General features: G+C 43.6%; 1 protein-coding gene across 4 annotated transcripts in view; it reads right to left on the bottom strand.

Moving 5' to 3' along the window:
• The window catches only part of LOC119178622 (uncharacterized), a 104,550-nt gene that overhangs the window by 62,711 nt on the left and 25,769 nt on the right, over positions 1-16,070 (bottom strand). For all 4 annotated transcript variants that reach the window (XM_075888593.1, XM_075888612.1, XM_075888599.1 and 1 more), the window contains exons 2-3: positions 7,223-7,303; positions 500-698 (exon numbers count right to left, since the gene is read on the bottom strand). In XM_075888593.1, coding sequence (XP_075744708.1) covers positions 500-698; positions 7,223-7,303 — 280 coding nt within the window. The remainder of the gene's footprint in view (positions 1-499; positions 699-7,222; positions 7,304-16,070) is intronic.

Below are 16,070 nucleotides of genomic sequence, written 5' to 3'. Positions count from 1 at the left end.
TGTGGCTGACGCAGCCACTGCTGTATGCACGTTGGCGGAAGAAGCAGGAAATGTCCCATTATTATCAAGTGCATATATAATGAAAGAAATGTAAAGTACGAATAACTTGTCCTCGCAATACAGCAAAACTAGACACGTTATCGAGGCTCAGAAGTGTTCCGTAGAGAAAGTTTCTCTTAGTTTACATGAAACGTGCCCTTGGCAAAGGGCCTCCAGTGGCGAGCTCTGTAGCGAACTTCTCCTGGCCTCAAAAAAAGTCATACTGGCAGTTTTTTTAAGCGCGAGCGCGGGAAAAAAATGACAGAGCAGACAGAAAGAGTGCTTTCTGTCCATTTTTCCTATGTTCGCGCAATGGAAATGAACCTGCCAGTGCGACTATACATTAACTAGCCTACAATTGCACTCTTGTAAAAAAAAAATCCTCGCGCTCCAAACGTTCTAGTGCACGTCTAGAATTCAATCGCTAATGCCCACAGGATTCTACGGTAAGTATACTTACACGTCAGCAAGCCACAGCTTGCGCTCCTCCAGACCGAAGTGCTTCATCAGAGTGCACAGGCGATGCATGGGTGTGGTATTCAAGCTGATGATGTCCATTGATATAGCACGACACTCTTCGTCGGCCACTTGTGCCGTGATGACACCCGTCAGGCCAAGAACGTGGCAGTAGGTGCGCAGCGGCCAAGTCTTGAAGTAGACTGCACGAGAGAGCCAGCAACGTGAAACAGCGATTTCAGAGCTAAGCATGTTTTCAGCGGGTGCTCTCTGTCAGCCTGAAGATCTGTAATTCCCGAACTTTCACATTCAATTCACATTGCGGGACTGCTAATGTCGATGTCAAACAGGTATACGTTACGTGCTGTGAGGAGCGATGCAGTTCATTGCAGGCTGAATGTGCAGGCTAGCCTAAACCTAGAGATGCAACACTGACACAGTCTAGAATGTTGAAACCAAGCATGCCGCCACGGTACTTGAATCTGCAGTAGAGAAATGTTTCACGACGGAAGAGTTCAAGGCTAGAAGATAGCGTCACTTTATTGGGTACGAATCCTGCTCTCGCAAGAAAGCTCTTCGTTGTTCTTTAAGAGGATATAGCGCTTCCACACAGGCGCATGCAGAAACCAAAGAGCTTGCGTAATACTGCGGAAATGCTGTGAAAGCACAACAGCATAACACAAAAAAGCTTGAGCATTAGCCTGAAACGGCAGTTCTCGGTATTGCTTTCTGAGACCTCGGGGTTTAAAACTGGCTTGAAATGATGAGGTTGTGTCCAATTAGGCCACCGGTGACTGCATGAAAACAATGAGTAAGTGAACTTAAACAGCATATGTATTAGTCTATCAGCTTCGCGAAACGCTTTCGTCGACAGTGATTATCACCAGTTCATGAGCCAACTTTCTGTTTATCATCAGTTCATGATTATTATCACCAGTTCATCAACCAACTGGGCCCATCATATTCTCCAACTAATTCCTGCAATCGCCTATTAAGTTATCTACGCCGTAACCTATCATCAGCATCTCCTGCAGTCAAACTATATACTTGCATATAAAACGTTGATTCGATCCAAACTAGAATATGCCTCTGCTATTTATGACAATCACCAAGTTAATATAATCAATTCCCTCGAATCAGTCCATAACCGCGCAGCCAGGTTCATTCTTTCCGATTATTCTTACAGGTCAAGTCTATCCGCCCTAAAATCCCAGCTCTGCCTCCCCTCACTTTTTTCTCGCCGCAAGACTGCTCGACTAATATTATTTTTTAGGTTTTTCCATTCGCTGCCTCCAGGAAGCCCAATCATCATTCCTGCACATCGTTCCTCTCGCCACTCGCACCAAAATGCTGTGTATATACCACGTGCACATACGGCCACCTACCAACGTTCATTTTTCCTGCATACTGCCGGAGAATGAAATGCCCTTCCATCCGATATCACCCTCATCACCGACATCGCTCAATTAAAAGCTGCCATTGAAGACCATCTTTCAAGTAATGAAACCTAACCTGACCCGCCAGTTTTTTTCATCCGCCCACCCCTCATATAATGTCCCATGTGGACCTTTGAGGTATTATAAATAACTGAATAAAACTTTTTTCTATTTGCCATGTATGGAAATAGTACTGTAGGAGCTGTCGGATGCCATGACAGCAAGCAACAATCTTGTTTTTTTTTTTTTTTTGCGGCGTCTAACATGTCGATCAAATATGCAAACAAGATATCCTGTAAGTAGCAAACTCTATCAGAAAACACGTACTCTAAACACTTGTTTTTTTTTCTCGGGATTCACTCTTTTTTATTTCCAATAGCGTGCAAGGAATGTTTGCATTACAAAAACAATATTTATACTTTTTTTTTGGCATAACACGTATACATGGTTTGCCCGCAGGGTAAACAAAAACGACGATCCAAACCACCTGAGCAGGCCCTACCACATTGGGGCAGCAGAAGCAACGGGTTTGAACACAAGTCAACTTTGAAAATTCTGAATCAACAAGGACATAATCATATCATAGTAAGCATAAAATCACCAATTATAATAATACCATAGCGACAGTAATAAACATAAAGTAATGAAGTAATCACAGTAAGAACATAAGCACTAATGCAGTAAAAACAACAAACGTCAATAATGGGGCAATTTGTTATACTAATGACAATAAATTTTAATACCATAACGAAGCATGTCTGCAAAAGCTATTTTTTTGCACACTTTCTAGATGCAGATAAATAATTTGTCTTGAATTGGGTACGTTGGGCTACAAGAAGTACACAAAATGGAGGGGATACGCCGTATTGGACATGCCACTGATAAGCTTCAGTAAAATTACGCAAATAAGCTGCTCAAAAGGACCCCTACGCGAAGATCAATAGAAAGTTTAGAGGGAAGAGCTGTTTAAAGGGACAGTGAAATGGTTTCGACAATTTTGTACAAAGCGCATTGGCTCAATAAAGCGAGTTCTAAGAATTATTTACAAACCGACTTAAGTGGGCTCTCTGCGTCAATTGTATAATTTATTAGAAGTATTTAGCATGTGAGTCACTACAGATCGCAGCGGCTCAGCCAAACAAGTTTTAGATTTCTCACACCCTTTCTACGTATGCATTGTTATATGCTACATAGCACCGGCGACCAATCTGATTGGTTATGTCCTGTTCGCTTCACGGAGCCTCAGGTGGGCAGCGACAGTCATTTGCCTGTCTGTGTTGAAGGGAGCTATGCGACTGTGTTTCCCTCGATGTTTCCTTGCTCAGACACAACGAATTGCCTCTGCTTAATTGTAGGCCGCAAGTCACACGGCTGATGGCTTGTAAAGCCGCGAAATTGATAAAGGCTTGTAAGGGGCCTGGTGAGCAGAGTCGCTTCAGCTCGTCGCTACAGTGAGCGTCAGGCTTACACCACCCGATAAACGCAACGGTCCTCGCGTATACGGCTTAACTTCAGTCACGAAGACACAAACACATTGCCTGAGTATACGCTTATCAACGATCGTTATCAAACACTTTTCTTTGCGCATATGTCAACGCGGATTGTCACCATATACAAGAATAAAATAAGACGGGTGGATGGATGGATGTATCCGGCTGTGCCCTTTTGATCGGTCGGTGGCTCACGCCACCTAGCCGTAAACTTAAGTACTTTCACTGTGTGTTCGAGGACTGAATTTTACTCACGCCTTGATTGTAGCCACCAATCAGTAAGCCTCCTCCTGATTATTTCTACCCGTTTAAAGTATACTTTGCCTTCACTATCCCTAAACCACAATGCTTCGAAAAATTCCGCGCCATTATCTTCGAATATAGGGTGGAGCCCTTTACAGAACATTATCAAATGTTCAGCCGTATCCTCCTCCTTTGCACATGCACTGATACCGTGTCTGTGCCTTCGTATTTGGCTCGGTATGTCTTGGTCCGCAATACTCCCGTTCTAGCCTCGAAGAGCAGAGAACTACCCCGAGAATTATCGTAGATCTTTTTCCTTGCAATTTCCTGATTAAAAGCTCGGTAGGTCTCCAGTGATGATTTCGTAAGCATTCCCATTTTCCACATGTCCCTCTCTGTTTCCTTCACCTTATTCTTAACCGATGTTTCCTTTTGGCTTGGTATTCTGCTGTTGTCTAAATACTTGCTTGACAATGTGCGAGTTATTTTCCTACATTTAGTATCGACCGTCTTCATGTACAAGTAACCGAAAACTTTCCTAGCCAAACGCTTCTCTCCCATTTTTCTCAATCGCTCTTCAAATTCTATCTTGCTGCTAGCTTACCTGCTCTCAAACGATGTTCATCACATGTCTCCCTATACCCCCTGATTTGGGGTATTGCCATGTGCTCCCAAAGCAAGTCTACCTATGCCACGTTGTTTAATTTCCAATCTTGCTTGGACTTCTGATTTCATGCGCAATACCGCATTGCTGAACGTCAAACTCGTGACCATGACACCTTTCCAAATCCCTCTCACAACGTCATACGTATTGTAGTTCTGCAATGTCCTATTTTTCATTCCAGCTGCATTCCTGGTGCCCTTAGTCGTTACGTATCTTTTGTGCTCCCTTAGATACTCAGCCCCGTTATTTATTCATACGCCCAAGTATTTGTATTTAGCCACGATTTCTAGCGTGACTTCCTGTATCTTGCGGTAACTGCCTTTGTTATGATTAAAAATCATGATAGCCAATTTTTCCCTGCTGAACTTCAATTTTAAATTATCTCCCGCATTACCACAGATGTCTATCAATCCCTTCTGATCTTCCTGGTTGTCGGCTATTAATACTATATCATCTGCATACATCAATGCTGATAATGACTGTTCAATGTGTTTTCCTTGCTAGGCAAAAAATAGGCTGAATCCGAGTTGACTCTTTACTAATTTGGCTTCTAGTCCCTGGAGATACAGCATAAATAACAAAGGTGACAAGGGACATCCCTGTCGAAGACCACGTTGTATCTCTATAGGTTCAGATACCTGTTCTTCCCATTTGATAACTACCTAGTTACTTTTATAGACATCTTTTAGAACATTAGTTATTTCATCTTCCCCATCTAGTGTTTCCAGTATTCCTCACAAGTCTTCTTGAATCACGCATTACGTAAGCTCCCTTGATATCTAGAAATGCCAGCCGCAGGGGCCTGTGTTAGTTTTCCTCTATTTCAATACACTGCATCAATGAAAACAGATTGTCCTCCAACCTTCTTCGTTTACGGAACCCATTTTGTAGTTCTCCCAGCACCCCCTCATTCTCCACCCATGTCTGTAGTCTTTCCTTCACTATCTGCATCATCAGCCTCTAAACTACTGATGTCACTGTTATAGGATGGTATTTGTTTATATCGGCTCTGTCCCCCTTTCTTTATAGATCATGCTCATTCTGCTTAGTTTGCACCCATTGGGAGCTTCACCATTCATTATTGCTTTGCTTGCTGCCTCTATTAATGTTTGCTTAGAGTTTGGTCCTAGTTTCTTTATTAGCATGATTGGGATGTGGTCAGAGCCTCTTCATGTGCTATTAGAAACTCTTTTTTTCTGTCCTTTCCCACTCTCGTTGTCCCAGTGGAGTCGCTGAGATAATTGGTCCATCCTCATCTGGTATACGGTGCATGCAGTGCTTTTTTGGTGTTTAAGTTTTTCTATCATCACTGTTTTTATATATCCCATTGCCTCATCCCCTTCTAGTCTGACCTCTTGAACTGTAGTTATAAACCTCTGTTTACAACTACTCTTGGTAAGACCATCTGATGAGATGAAGTGGTATTGAGACGCCAACTGACTGAGCGCATTTGCTATACAACGCACGCTACGCCTCTCTTATCTGATGGCGCGCACCGGACATCGCCGGACGCGCTGCAAACGCACCCGACGCAGCTCAACCTGAGGGCGCTGCGGTCGTCATCAACGTCTTCGTTATTGATGAATTGAGGAGTCAAAGCAGTGGCGAGAAGAAGTGTGTGACTCTAATTTGCCCACAACTGCCTTTGTACACGGTGCGTTGCTTAATAATTCGTACCGATGACTTAGTGATGGTGCCGCCTACACACTAACAAAATTACAAACCATAAATATAAATATGCATCATTCTAACAAGATTAAAATATTTTACAATAACATGTGCCTGATGTGATCAACAATGAAGGGCTCACTTTAAAGAATGCCAACTTTATGTTGTACCCTCGATTACTTATGTTGTGGTACATTATAGTATACTCCTGCTAATAGACGCACAACCAGTTACATAATTGAGATTAAGCTCCTACATTATGTTCATGCGCGTGATTCGGTATGTTGACTGTTAAAGACATGCCTAAAAGATAACTACGCTCGGTTTTTCGACATGAAAGATTATATTTAGGCAAGATAAAGAAAAGATAACCCACGTTTTTTAACGCATTTTGTTGAAAGAGACCTAATGAAGAGTCGCAACGAAGAGCATAGCTGAAAGAACTTTTACAAGCGGTGTCTAAGGGTAACATTGTAAGTAAGCATGCAGTGGGTACCATAAGATATATAAAAAGTGTCTTGAGTTGCTTAGACATTTTTCATTGCTCAAGCTGTAGCATTAATATAATGAAGAATTACGTCATGTAGGCTCATGCTCCGGAAACTCTACAAGCACTAGGTCATTCGGGTAATCACTGTCATAAATTTTCGCCACATTAGGTCATCAAACTGACCAGCTGTTTATAACAGAGATCTGATTGGTAACATCTCTGCGCGCAGCTCAGTAACCTGTGGGAACTTTTTAAACGACATGAAATATTGATAGCAATAACATTCTTTAGTTTTTTTCATTGTTACCATTACATATTGTACACATGACATGTGACCGCCTATTTACCAGAGAAAATATTCAATGCCTAACATATTTATACACAAGGAAATAATTTGGCCCAACCTGTGTAATTCAAAGAAAACCAACTTTAGAAAAACATCAGTAAAGCGCCTGCATTGTATGCGACCATATACTCCAATCTAGCAAATGAGAGCACTTGTCACGAGTGTTTAGTCGGTTTATTTATGGCTCTGGGAAAAAAATTAGTTGCATGAACACTTAACAATCTGAACAGAAAATACACACTTTCACGACGCATCTAAAGCCTTTTATCTTTAGACGATCAGCATTCGCAGATGCCTAAATAACAAATGCAATGATCAGGACAGTGGGCAAAACACGCAATAATTTCATCAAACATGAGGCCTATTACATTCAGAATCCATGACACTTACGACATTTCACCCTCTTCGGCTGAGGATTCAAGCGGTCCGTAGGGATGGCAGAAGGTGGCGCCTCCGGGGCAAACAGGATGGCTGGAAGAAGGAGCATGAAGACGAGGAATATCATGTCAGGCACTTTTTGCTGGGCAAGCGCATACGTGACAACTCGCGCGAGAGTTTCGTTTCATAGGGCGAAGCAACTATAAACAGGAATGATGGCTCGTTCTCATTCTCTTGCGCAATGATTCAGTTCAAGATGCACGACGAACTAAAACGGGAACCAAAAACTCCTCAGTACTCGAAGCCTGGCGACCTAAGAGCACTTCGAATGTAAGAAACGGTAAAGCGCCTGTTTCTGCCAAGTCAGCACGTTAGCGACGGCGAATCCGCCGGGCGCAAATGTTGTCTCTCTAGCGATGCTTCGCGCACGTCATACGAAACGAGCACACCAGGGCAGAGCTATGCCGACGGTCCGTTTCAGCCAGGGCGCCGTCGCGTAAACTATGGACCGAAGGGCGAGCCGTTACGGCCTGCGGTGGCCCTGGCTGACGCACTTCCGTGTGAAAGCTTACAGCAAACACGCCCGGTGTAGTGTTCTAAGCGGGCACAGTTTGATCAACAGCGGTGTGAGGTTTCCAGGTCGTGCATCACGTAACTTGCGCGCTACTACGAAAAGGATGTGGTCTGACGGCGTTTGCAAACTGCAATAGGAGATGTCTGCATTAGGTTCAGAGAATTCGTTCTCTTTGTTTCACACTTGCGTTGTAGTATCAGTGACCTCTATCTCCTTCTTTTTTTTCCCCAAATCCTGCATGTTCGACCGTTAGCGTTCACTGCAGGCGACGCACGCTAAACGTATGTAGAGTAAACCACAGTCGGCAGTACGATGATTGCCGTCGACTGATGAACATAAGAATTTCAAAGCACGACAGTATCTACCTTGTAATAGTGCAGGGTATTGCGTCATTGACGATGCACTGGAAGGTGTCGAATACGACTAAATAATAATGGAGCGGCCAAGGCCGCTTCATTAACAATTTTACAATAACAGTGTACCGCTCGATTGTCTATGCACTTGCGCACTCCAATTTCATAGCCAGGTTCCTGCGATCACATTTCAATCGCATCACTGCAGGTTTAACATAAGCCTATCCTTTTCGTACATCTGTGTGGCTTATAATCAGTAGCTTATTCACCCGAAGGTTAGATCAACTTTTTGTAGTAATTCAGATTTTTTCCCTTGAGGATCTCCCCTCTTCAGGACTGTTCTTTGTTCATAATTTTTGCATACTGCTTTAATTAAACTGATGCTGTGTAGCCCTTCCTGCAGTATAACCAACCTCTCACGCATAGAAATATCTACAGAAAAAAAGATATAGGCGTTGGAAGTTCGCACCGAAGCTTAACACCCGGGCAAGTGACTGATGTCGAACTGAGAGTAGGGAGTCCACCTTGTGCACTGTAAGATAAGTTACATGTAAGAGAAGATGAAAATGAGGCTAATGAGGGAAATACACTGACTATGCAATATGGCTACGACGTTGACGTGCACCCATGGTATGCTGGTTGCAACACCAAAAGGAATCGCAGATTATACTTGTCGGACCGAGTAAGCACCGCTGCTCTGCCGACTAACCCGAAGTACGAAACCACGGTTTCAAGAAGCCGCTCCGCTGGAATGGCTTTTCGTGTCGGTGACGGTAGACGTCACGAAGGGCAAGCTCTCGATCGTAAAAGCAAGGACGTTCACATAAAACAGCCCTTTACGGTCTGCTCGCAGCTACAAGAGCGTTGTGCCTGGCGCTGTCCACAATTCCAATCGCGAAGGAATGGCTGATGGAAAAGGCGGGCGTACCACCGCCACGGTTACACAACGAAGCTGTCGCGAATGTCGTGACCGTCACAGCTTCGTTGCTTGGTCGACCGAGCGCAAAAATGCGACGTAAAATCAGGTGGAATTCTGCAGCTGGAATGTGAAGTATCAAGTGCTACGCCGGGGCCACTTTAGTCGACGGGTGAAGTGACGCATTAGCGCACGTTAGTGGGCTATTATAGGGCGGCCCTTTTGTGGGGCCTCCTTGTTGGGAAACGCCGCACGTGCTAGCAAAATAAAAACTCTCCTGAGAGAGTATCTGGCTTCCTTTAAAAGGAAACTAAGGCGAAAAGATCTTAAAAAGGGCATACAGGTGGCGATACTACGTTCAGTTTTCCGAACCAACTCGCTGTGACGTCGCAGACTTGCACGTCGTCAGCTTCGCACCGCAGGCTTATTCATTAGTGAAAATTAATGGCACTACTTTGTACGTCAGCCCCTAGCTTAACATGGCACATTTCTAGAAAGTTTTATTTGTTTTATGTAGCCAAAACATACGGAAGAAAAGCGTTCACATTTATGCCGTCACCACAGCGTTTTACCGCTATATTTTCAATGCGAAATTCATAGATGACACCTACAACTTCATCTTCACTTTTAGTAACCAACCTGTTTATGAAAAAGTAGGAGCAACAAGGGTCTAGAATATTAATTTAACTTTTTGAACTGATTGTTTATTTCCCTTCAGTATCAATTCAACTCCTCGGCGGCGGTTTGTCCTTATTTTGCAACGCCAGTTCATTTCACATCGACAGGGCGTTGCACGCTTCGAAATATAAGTGAAGGCAGTGGCCAAATAAAAATAACTCTATTACCGGCAAAATAAAGCCAAACCATCGAGGAGAACCTTGTTTTCAAAGGACAAAAGTGGCGTTTTAAGCACATGTACAGAGTCTTGTACTGTACTGCCACTCAGTTATGGCGACAAGCTCAACTGCCGCTGTAATAATTCAGGGTGTCATCTTTTGCGATAGCAAAGCCCTCCGAAGTCTACCGTCCACTTTAGTTCATGGCTCCCACGAACAGCTCATAGCGGAAATCAGGCAAGTGCACCATGCAATATTTGAAAAGGGGCACGAATTGATGTTCTAGTGGCTGCCTAATCATTGTGGCATTCAGGGCAATGGCCAAGCGGACGCAGCGGCCCGATCCGCCCATGACGGTGTCAGCCGTGTCGCCATTCCCCTTTCAAGATCCGATGCAGCAAAAGAATCTCGTTGGAATTACGACATTCATCGGCTTTCATAATGCATGGCTGCGTACTTTGATCCCTGGTCAGCAGCCACGTCTCCCACTCAGCCTACCACGACATGGCTCTACCTTGCTGGCCCGTTTGTAGCTTGGGAGTGGCGTTATCAAATGCCTATTTATTTCTTATTGGAGTGTCTGACAGCCCGTTGTGTGAAATATGTGGATGCAGCGAAACAGTCACGCACCTTCTCCGTGGCTGCACCGACATCAACTGCAAAAGAGCGACCCTGTCCGCCTACCTGACCAACTAGACAACCGCCCCCCGACAGAGCACAAAATCCTGGAGCCCTGGCCTACTCTGTCTGCATCACGAGATGCTTTGAAGGCGTTGTTACATGCGGTTCCTGCAAGCAACACTGTCCACGGACAGCGTAGCTTCCTATAGAGCTCGGATAGTGCTCCAGTCGCATCTTTTCCCCTACTGTCACCAACTCCTCCTCTTCCCTTTTGACTCGTTTAAACCTCTTTTGCCCCCTTCCCAAGCACAGGTTAACCTCCCTGTCTTTCCATGATCTTTCCCTCCTCTCTCTCTCTGTCTCTTTGCCACTTATAACAATAACTGAGGTTTTATGTCCTGCGACCATGATACGATCAATAAGGCGCCGTAGTGGAGAGCTTTGAAAATTTTGGTCATTCGGTGTTCTTTAACGTGCACTTAAATATAAGTCCACGGGCCTCCAGGATCTTGCCTTCATCGAAACATGGGCGCCACGGTCCAGAATCGATCTCGCGACCATCTGGCCAAAAATCGTACTAGTCGTGTGACACTGTGTGATATAGAGGCCGGATTTCTAGGCACTAAAGAAGTGCGTTTTAGGCGCCAAAGACAGGCAGGCAAAACGATGTTTTAGGCGATCAAAATGAAAAATATAGGTACAATAAAATTTTACGCAAATGCAAATAATTTCAAACGAAGACGTGCACGACCTCTACTAATGACAAGAAAATTGTTTTTGCTACGCTGGGACAAAGGCGCCAACATTTGAACGTAGCAATTCAATGGTCCCATAAAACTACTGGCTAATCAACGAGTATTGCTGTCATTCAACAAGCACACTGCTCGCAGGAATGTTCTATAGTCACGTACACGTACGTCGCATATCTTTAAATAGGCACAAAAACAATACTTGAAAACCGGGAATAATTATTTATCGGTGGGGTTCTCCGTCTGCCTGCCACTGTTTAAATAAGACAGAACAAAACGTGCAAATTATAAATCCAGAACAGATGATGATGGTTAATTTCAAAAAGTTACGTTTTTTTACATGAGGACTGTGAAGCACAACGCTGCTGTTTTTTTCCCTATACATTGAAATGATTTCAACTGTGAAGGCATGCTGTCCTAACACTACCCAGGACACTTTCGCTCATTTGAAGACCATAAGTTCTAAAGAATATGGTCGGAGAGCACGCCAAACGTCTAAGAGTCTCTGTGAAGATTCTGGAAACAATGGGGCTTTACAATTTTCTACTTGTGCCGACCCGAGGGCTGCCAGAGCCAGCCAGAGCGCGCTCATTTTTTTCGGGCTGCTCCGTCCCCCCCGCGGCGCACTTTCGGTTGGCGTTAGTTTTTTCTCGGGTTGGACGGTTCTGGCGACATGCGGGGAGCTCGAGGGTTGCCAGATGCTTCAAAGACAATTCAGTCGTGGAAGCTTTCTGGCAGGTTTTTGGCAGGTTTCGGGCTGCAGACACCGAAAAGGTACGATGCGCGCTCGGTGCCATTTTTGTGAGAACTCGATGGATTGTAATGTGGGCGCTTGAGGACGGCGCCCTCGCTTGTCATTACGCGTGGCGTTATCTTCTAAAGCCTGTTTTGCCTTGAGAGATGAGGCGATTACGAGTTCCGGCGAGTGTTTGAAGCCACTGTTCATCTCTTTTGTTATGTTTGCCGGGAAGCTTCCTCCTGTGAGCAACGTGGTGAACTGTTTTTGTTGACTGCGTCGTGCACATGCTTTAAAAGTTATGTATATACGTACTACACGTTCGTACACACGCATGGAGACAACTTTGGAGTTTCTGTTTTTTCATAGCAGTGGTTTGTGGAGCTGTGCCTGCTTTCTGTGCACTTAGCGAAGACGATTGTGATCGAACTAGCTCGCTCTGTCGTGTGTTTGCGTACGTGAACCTGTCAGAGCCTCTGTCCTGACTACTCGATTGATCTTGGATGGTAATAGGAGGCCCTAGATCGCGACTGTTGGTGATGCTCGCTTGTCGCGAGCGGCATGCGAACCCATTTCTATCTATGAGCCAGCATATTTGGTATGATATTAAACGACACGGCGCGAGGAAAAAAAACGGAGAATGGATTTAAAAAAGTATACACTCTTTAGTTGCCCATTTCATTGTTGGCGTTGTCTTTTTTTACCTCTTTATAATAATACCGCGCATTATGTACTATGACCTAGTATAGGTCAAATCAAGGCTGATATACATGACATTCGTTAAGGGCCACTTAGGACTGGAAAACAGGTCAATGAAAGTTCTAAATTGTGACGAGAACGTGTCATGAAATAAATGTCTATTTTATATACGACACGCACTCGTATTACCGATACCTGCGCATATCATGAAGTTTAGACAAAAACACAAGTTGATCAACGTGTGTTTGCGCCGTACATTACGCGATAGCTGCGTAGGTATATAGCCTCGAGCTCTTTTGGGGACACGATCACTTTCGCGTGATTTCGCATCGTGTTGTGCAGTGACTGATACATGTATTAAAGAGACGTGACTTTGTTAAGTCGTCAGCCTCGCGGCAGCTCACCTTTCATCGTTCTCGAGGCAGCGTGCGCCAGCTGGCTGTTTCGTTCGCGGCGAGTGATCGTGCGAGCGTATGAAGTCGTACCCCAAATGCGTACGATCGAGGGTATTATTTCAGCTTTTCTGGCGAGCTTAGCTACGTATTTCCAAGCGGACAGTACAGAAAAAAACCAACACACACGCGGCGCATTGTTTCGTTTGCTGCCATGACGGTAGAGTTTGTTTACGTTTACGCTGGCTGTCCCAGCGTTCGATTTTGCGATCTTCCGGTAGCTTCGGGTTGTCTCGGGTTCCCCACACAAGTGACCACGACGCTGTTTCCTGTCAAGACCGGAACTAGCTGACTGACCCTCTGGCTAGGTCTGGCTGTCAGAGAGCTGACAGAGGCCTGAAAATCGAAGAGCCCCAGTAGCAAACTACCATCATCTCAAGATTCCCTGATTCAAAATTGTGCCTCTTGTCACTTGGAATCAGTTTGTATGCTGAGAACCAACGTTTGACGTCCACAGGAGTAGTCATCGTTCAAGCAGAAAGCACGACCATTGCAGCTATTGACAGTCGGGCAAGTTGGAATCGGTTATGCATGTTGAAAAGGCTAGTGCGAAAACGAGGGCACGAGAAGTACTATACAGATGACACGCCTCGGGGATAGTTCCTGGTGGTATTCTTGAAGGGGTGCGACTGCTACCACAAACTTTAATCTTCTGAATTCGTGGGCATGATGACTTTTGCATTTTAATAAACGAGTTCGGGTTTTCCTTTTCGGTTATTATGCTGACTGAGACGTGGTACTCTGATCTTGATACCATACATTTAGACGGCTACAGTGCCGTTTCTTTGAATAGGAAATTGAAAAGGGGAGGCGGCGTATGCATGTTCACAAAACTGGGATTTACCTATGACATCCTCGATGACTTTTCTTGGTCCACAACGGACATTGAGATAATTTGTATAAAATGGAACAATTTTGTATTTGCTGTCGTGTATAGGCCACCTGATGGTAACTTGAGCGAATTTTTCACGTTTCTAGAGGCTATTTTTTCGTTTGTAAACATAAACCAATACTCTTTAATTTTAGGAGGTGACCTAAACATAGATATGCTGACAAAAACTCCTAAACAGGGCGAATTATCTGCGATTCTCGATTCCCATTTTTTGTTTAATGTAATAACCACCCCCACACGTATCACTGCAACTAGTGAAACTCTTATTGACCTTTTTATTACTAACCTAGCAATTAATGACATATTCTCTGGTACCATTAATGTGACACTTAGCGACCACTTGCCTATCTATTTAGTAACTGATACGTACAATACGGCAAAAGAATTCACTGTAAATATAATATATCAAGACATCAACGCGGTTACACTGTCGCAGTTCCGAGATGAACTCGCCAGAACAAGCTGGAACGCAGTTTTTGCGTGCTCTACGGCTGATACCGCATATGACCATTTCATAGAAATTTTTTCTTCGGTATATAAAAAACACTTTCCGTACAAAGAAATAACTAAGCCAAAACGCGCACGTAAGCCTTGGGTAACATTAAGTATATTGAAAATGATACGTACAAAAAACAGACTGTACCAGGTGTTCTTGAAAAATCGCGATTTGAATGCACTGAAAGCGTTTAGGGCCTACAGAAACAGTCTTTCAAAAACTTTAAGACAAGCCAAACGCGACTATTACCATACTATTTTTAACGGTTTCGTAGATGTGAAGCAAATGTGGAAAAAACTAAACACAATCATATCTTCAAGTAATAGGACGCCTGGTGTCGACGAAATTACAATTGATAATCATATATTTAAAGGAACAGCATTAGCCAATAAATTCAATGGGTACTTTACTTCTTTGTCAGAAAGTACTTACGACGGAAATGCATTAAGTTACATGCCAACACCTATAGCCCCCTCAATATTTATTGACCCTACGGAGCAAACTGAGGTAAACAACGTTTTCATGAAACTTAAAAAAAGCAAAAGTGAGGACATTGACGGCATAAAAATGGAACCGGTTATCTTTGTTATTGATTTATTATCGCCCTGCCTGACGCATATTTATAATATTGTTTTAAGCACAGGTATGTTCCCTAAGCGGATTAAAAATGCCAAAGTTGCAGTGCTTTTTAAAGGTGGTGACAAAAATGAAATGAGTAATTACCGGCCAATATCGGTATTACCTATATTTCCAAAGGCTCTAGAAAAAATCATTTTCACTAGATTGTATAAATTTTTGGACTCGAATTCTGTGATTACAACAGCACAATATGGGTTCAGGTCTGGCGTATCGACGGAGACAGCGCTGTTGCATCAAAAAGAGTTGATACTGGGCAACATTGAAGCAAGAAAGCTAACATTAGGCGTATTCATAGACTTTACGAAGGCGTTCGACAGAATTGATCACCAAACCTTGTTAGAAAAATTGTTTTATTACGGGATTAGAGGCATCGCGCTCGATTTAATAGGAAGCTACCTTAGTGATCGGTACCAGTGTGTGTCTATAAATAGGCAAACATCTATGCCCAAAAACATCAAACGCGGTGTACCACAGGGAAGCATATTAGGACCTCTTCTATTTAACCTTTATATCAATGATATTGTAAATGTGGATCACTCAATAACGTACATTATTTATGCAGATGATACAAGCTTATTCTTTACGGGAACAAATATAGGCGATTTGATAAAAGCAGCTAATAAAACGTTAGTCAATTTTTCGAAATTGTCCTGCCAAAATTCGTTACAGATCAACAGCTCTAAAACCAAGGCCGTTCTTTTCCGTGCGAAAGGAATAACATGTACGTACACACAAAAACTGATGCTAAATAATTTCAATATCAAACTTTCAGAGACTGTCAAAACTTTGGGCGTCATCTTTCATCAACATATGTTCTGGAATTCTCACACTGAACAATTGTGTATTAAGCTAAGAAAAGCCCTTGGCGTGCTGAGAAGGTGTCAGTCGTTTCTACCG

This window comes from Rhipicephalus microplus, chromosome 1 (genome assembly GCF_043290135.1).
Source record: "Rhipicephalus microplus isolate Deutch F79 chromosome 1, USDA_Rmic, whole genome shotgun sequence".
Classification (NCBI taxonomy): domain Eukaryota; kingdom Metazoa; phylum Arthropoda; class Arachnida; order Ixodida; family Ixodidae; genus Rhipicephalus; species Rhipicephalus microplus.
Note: the sequence above shows the minus strand (reverse complement) of the source record. Positions and strands in the feature narration are given on the sequence as shown.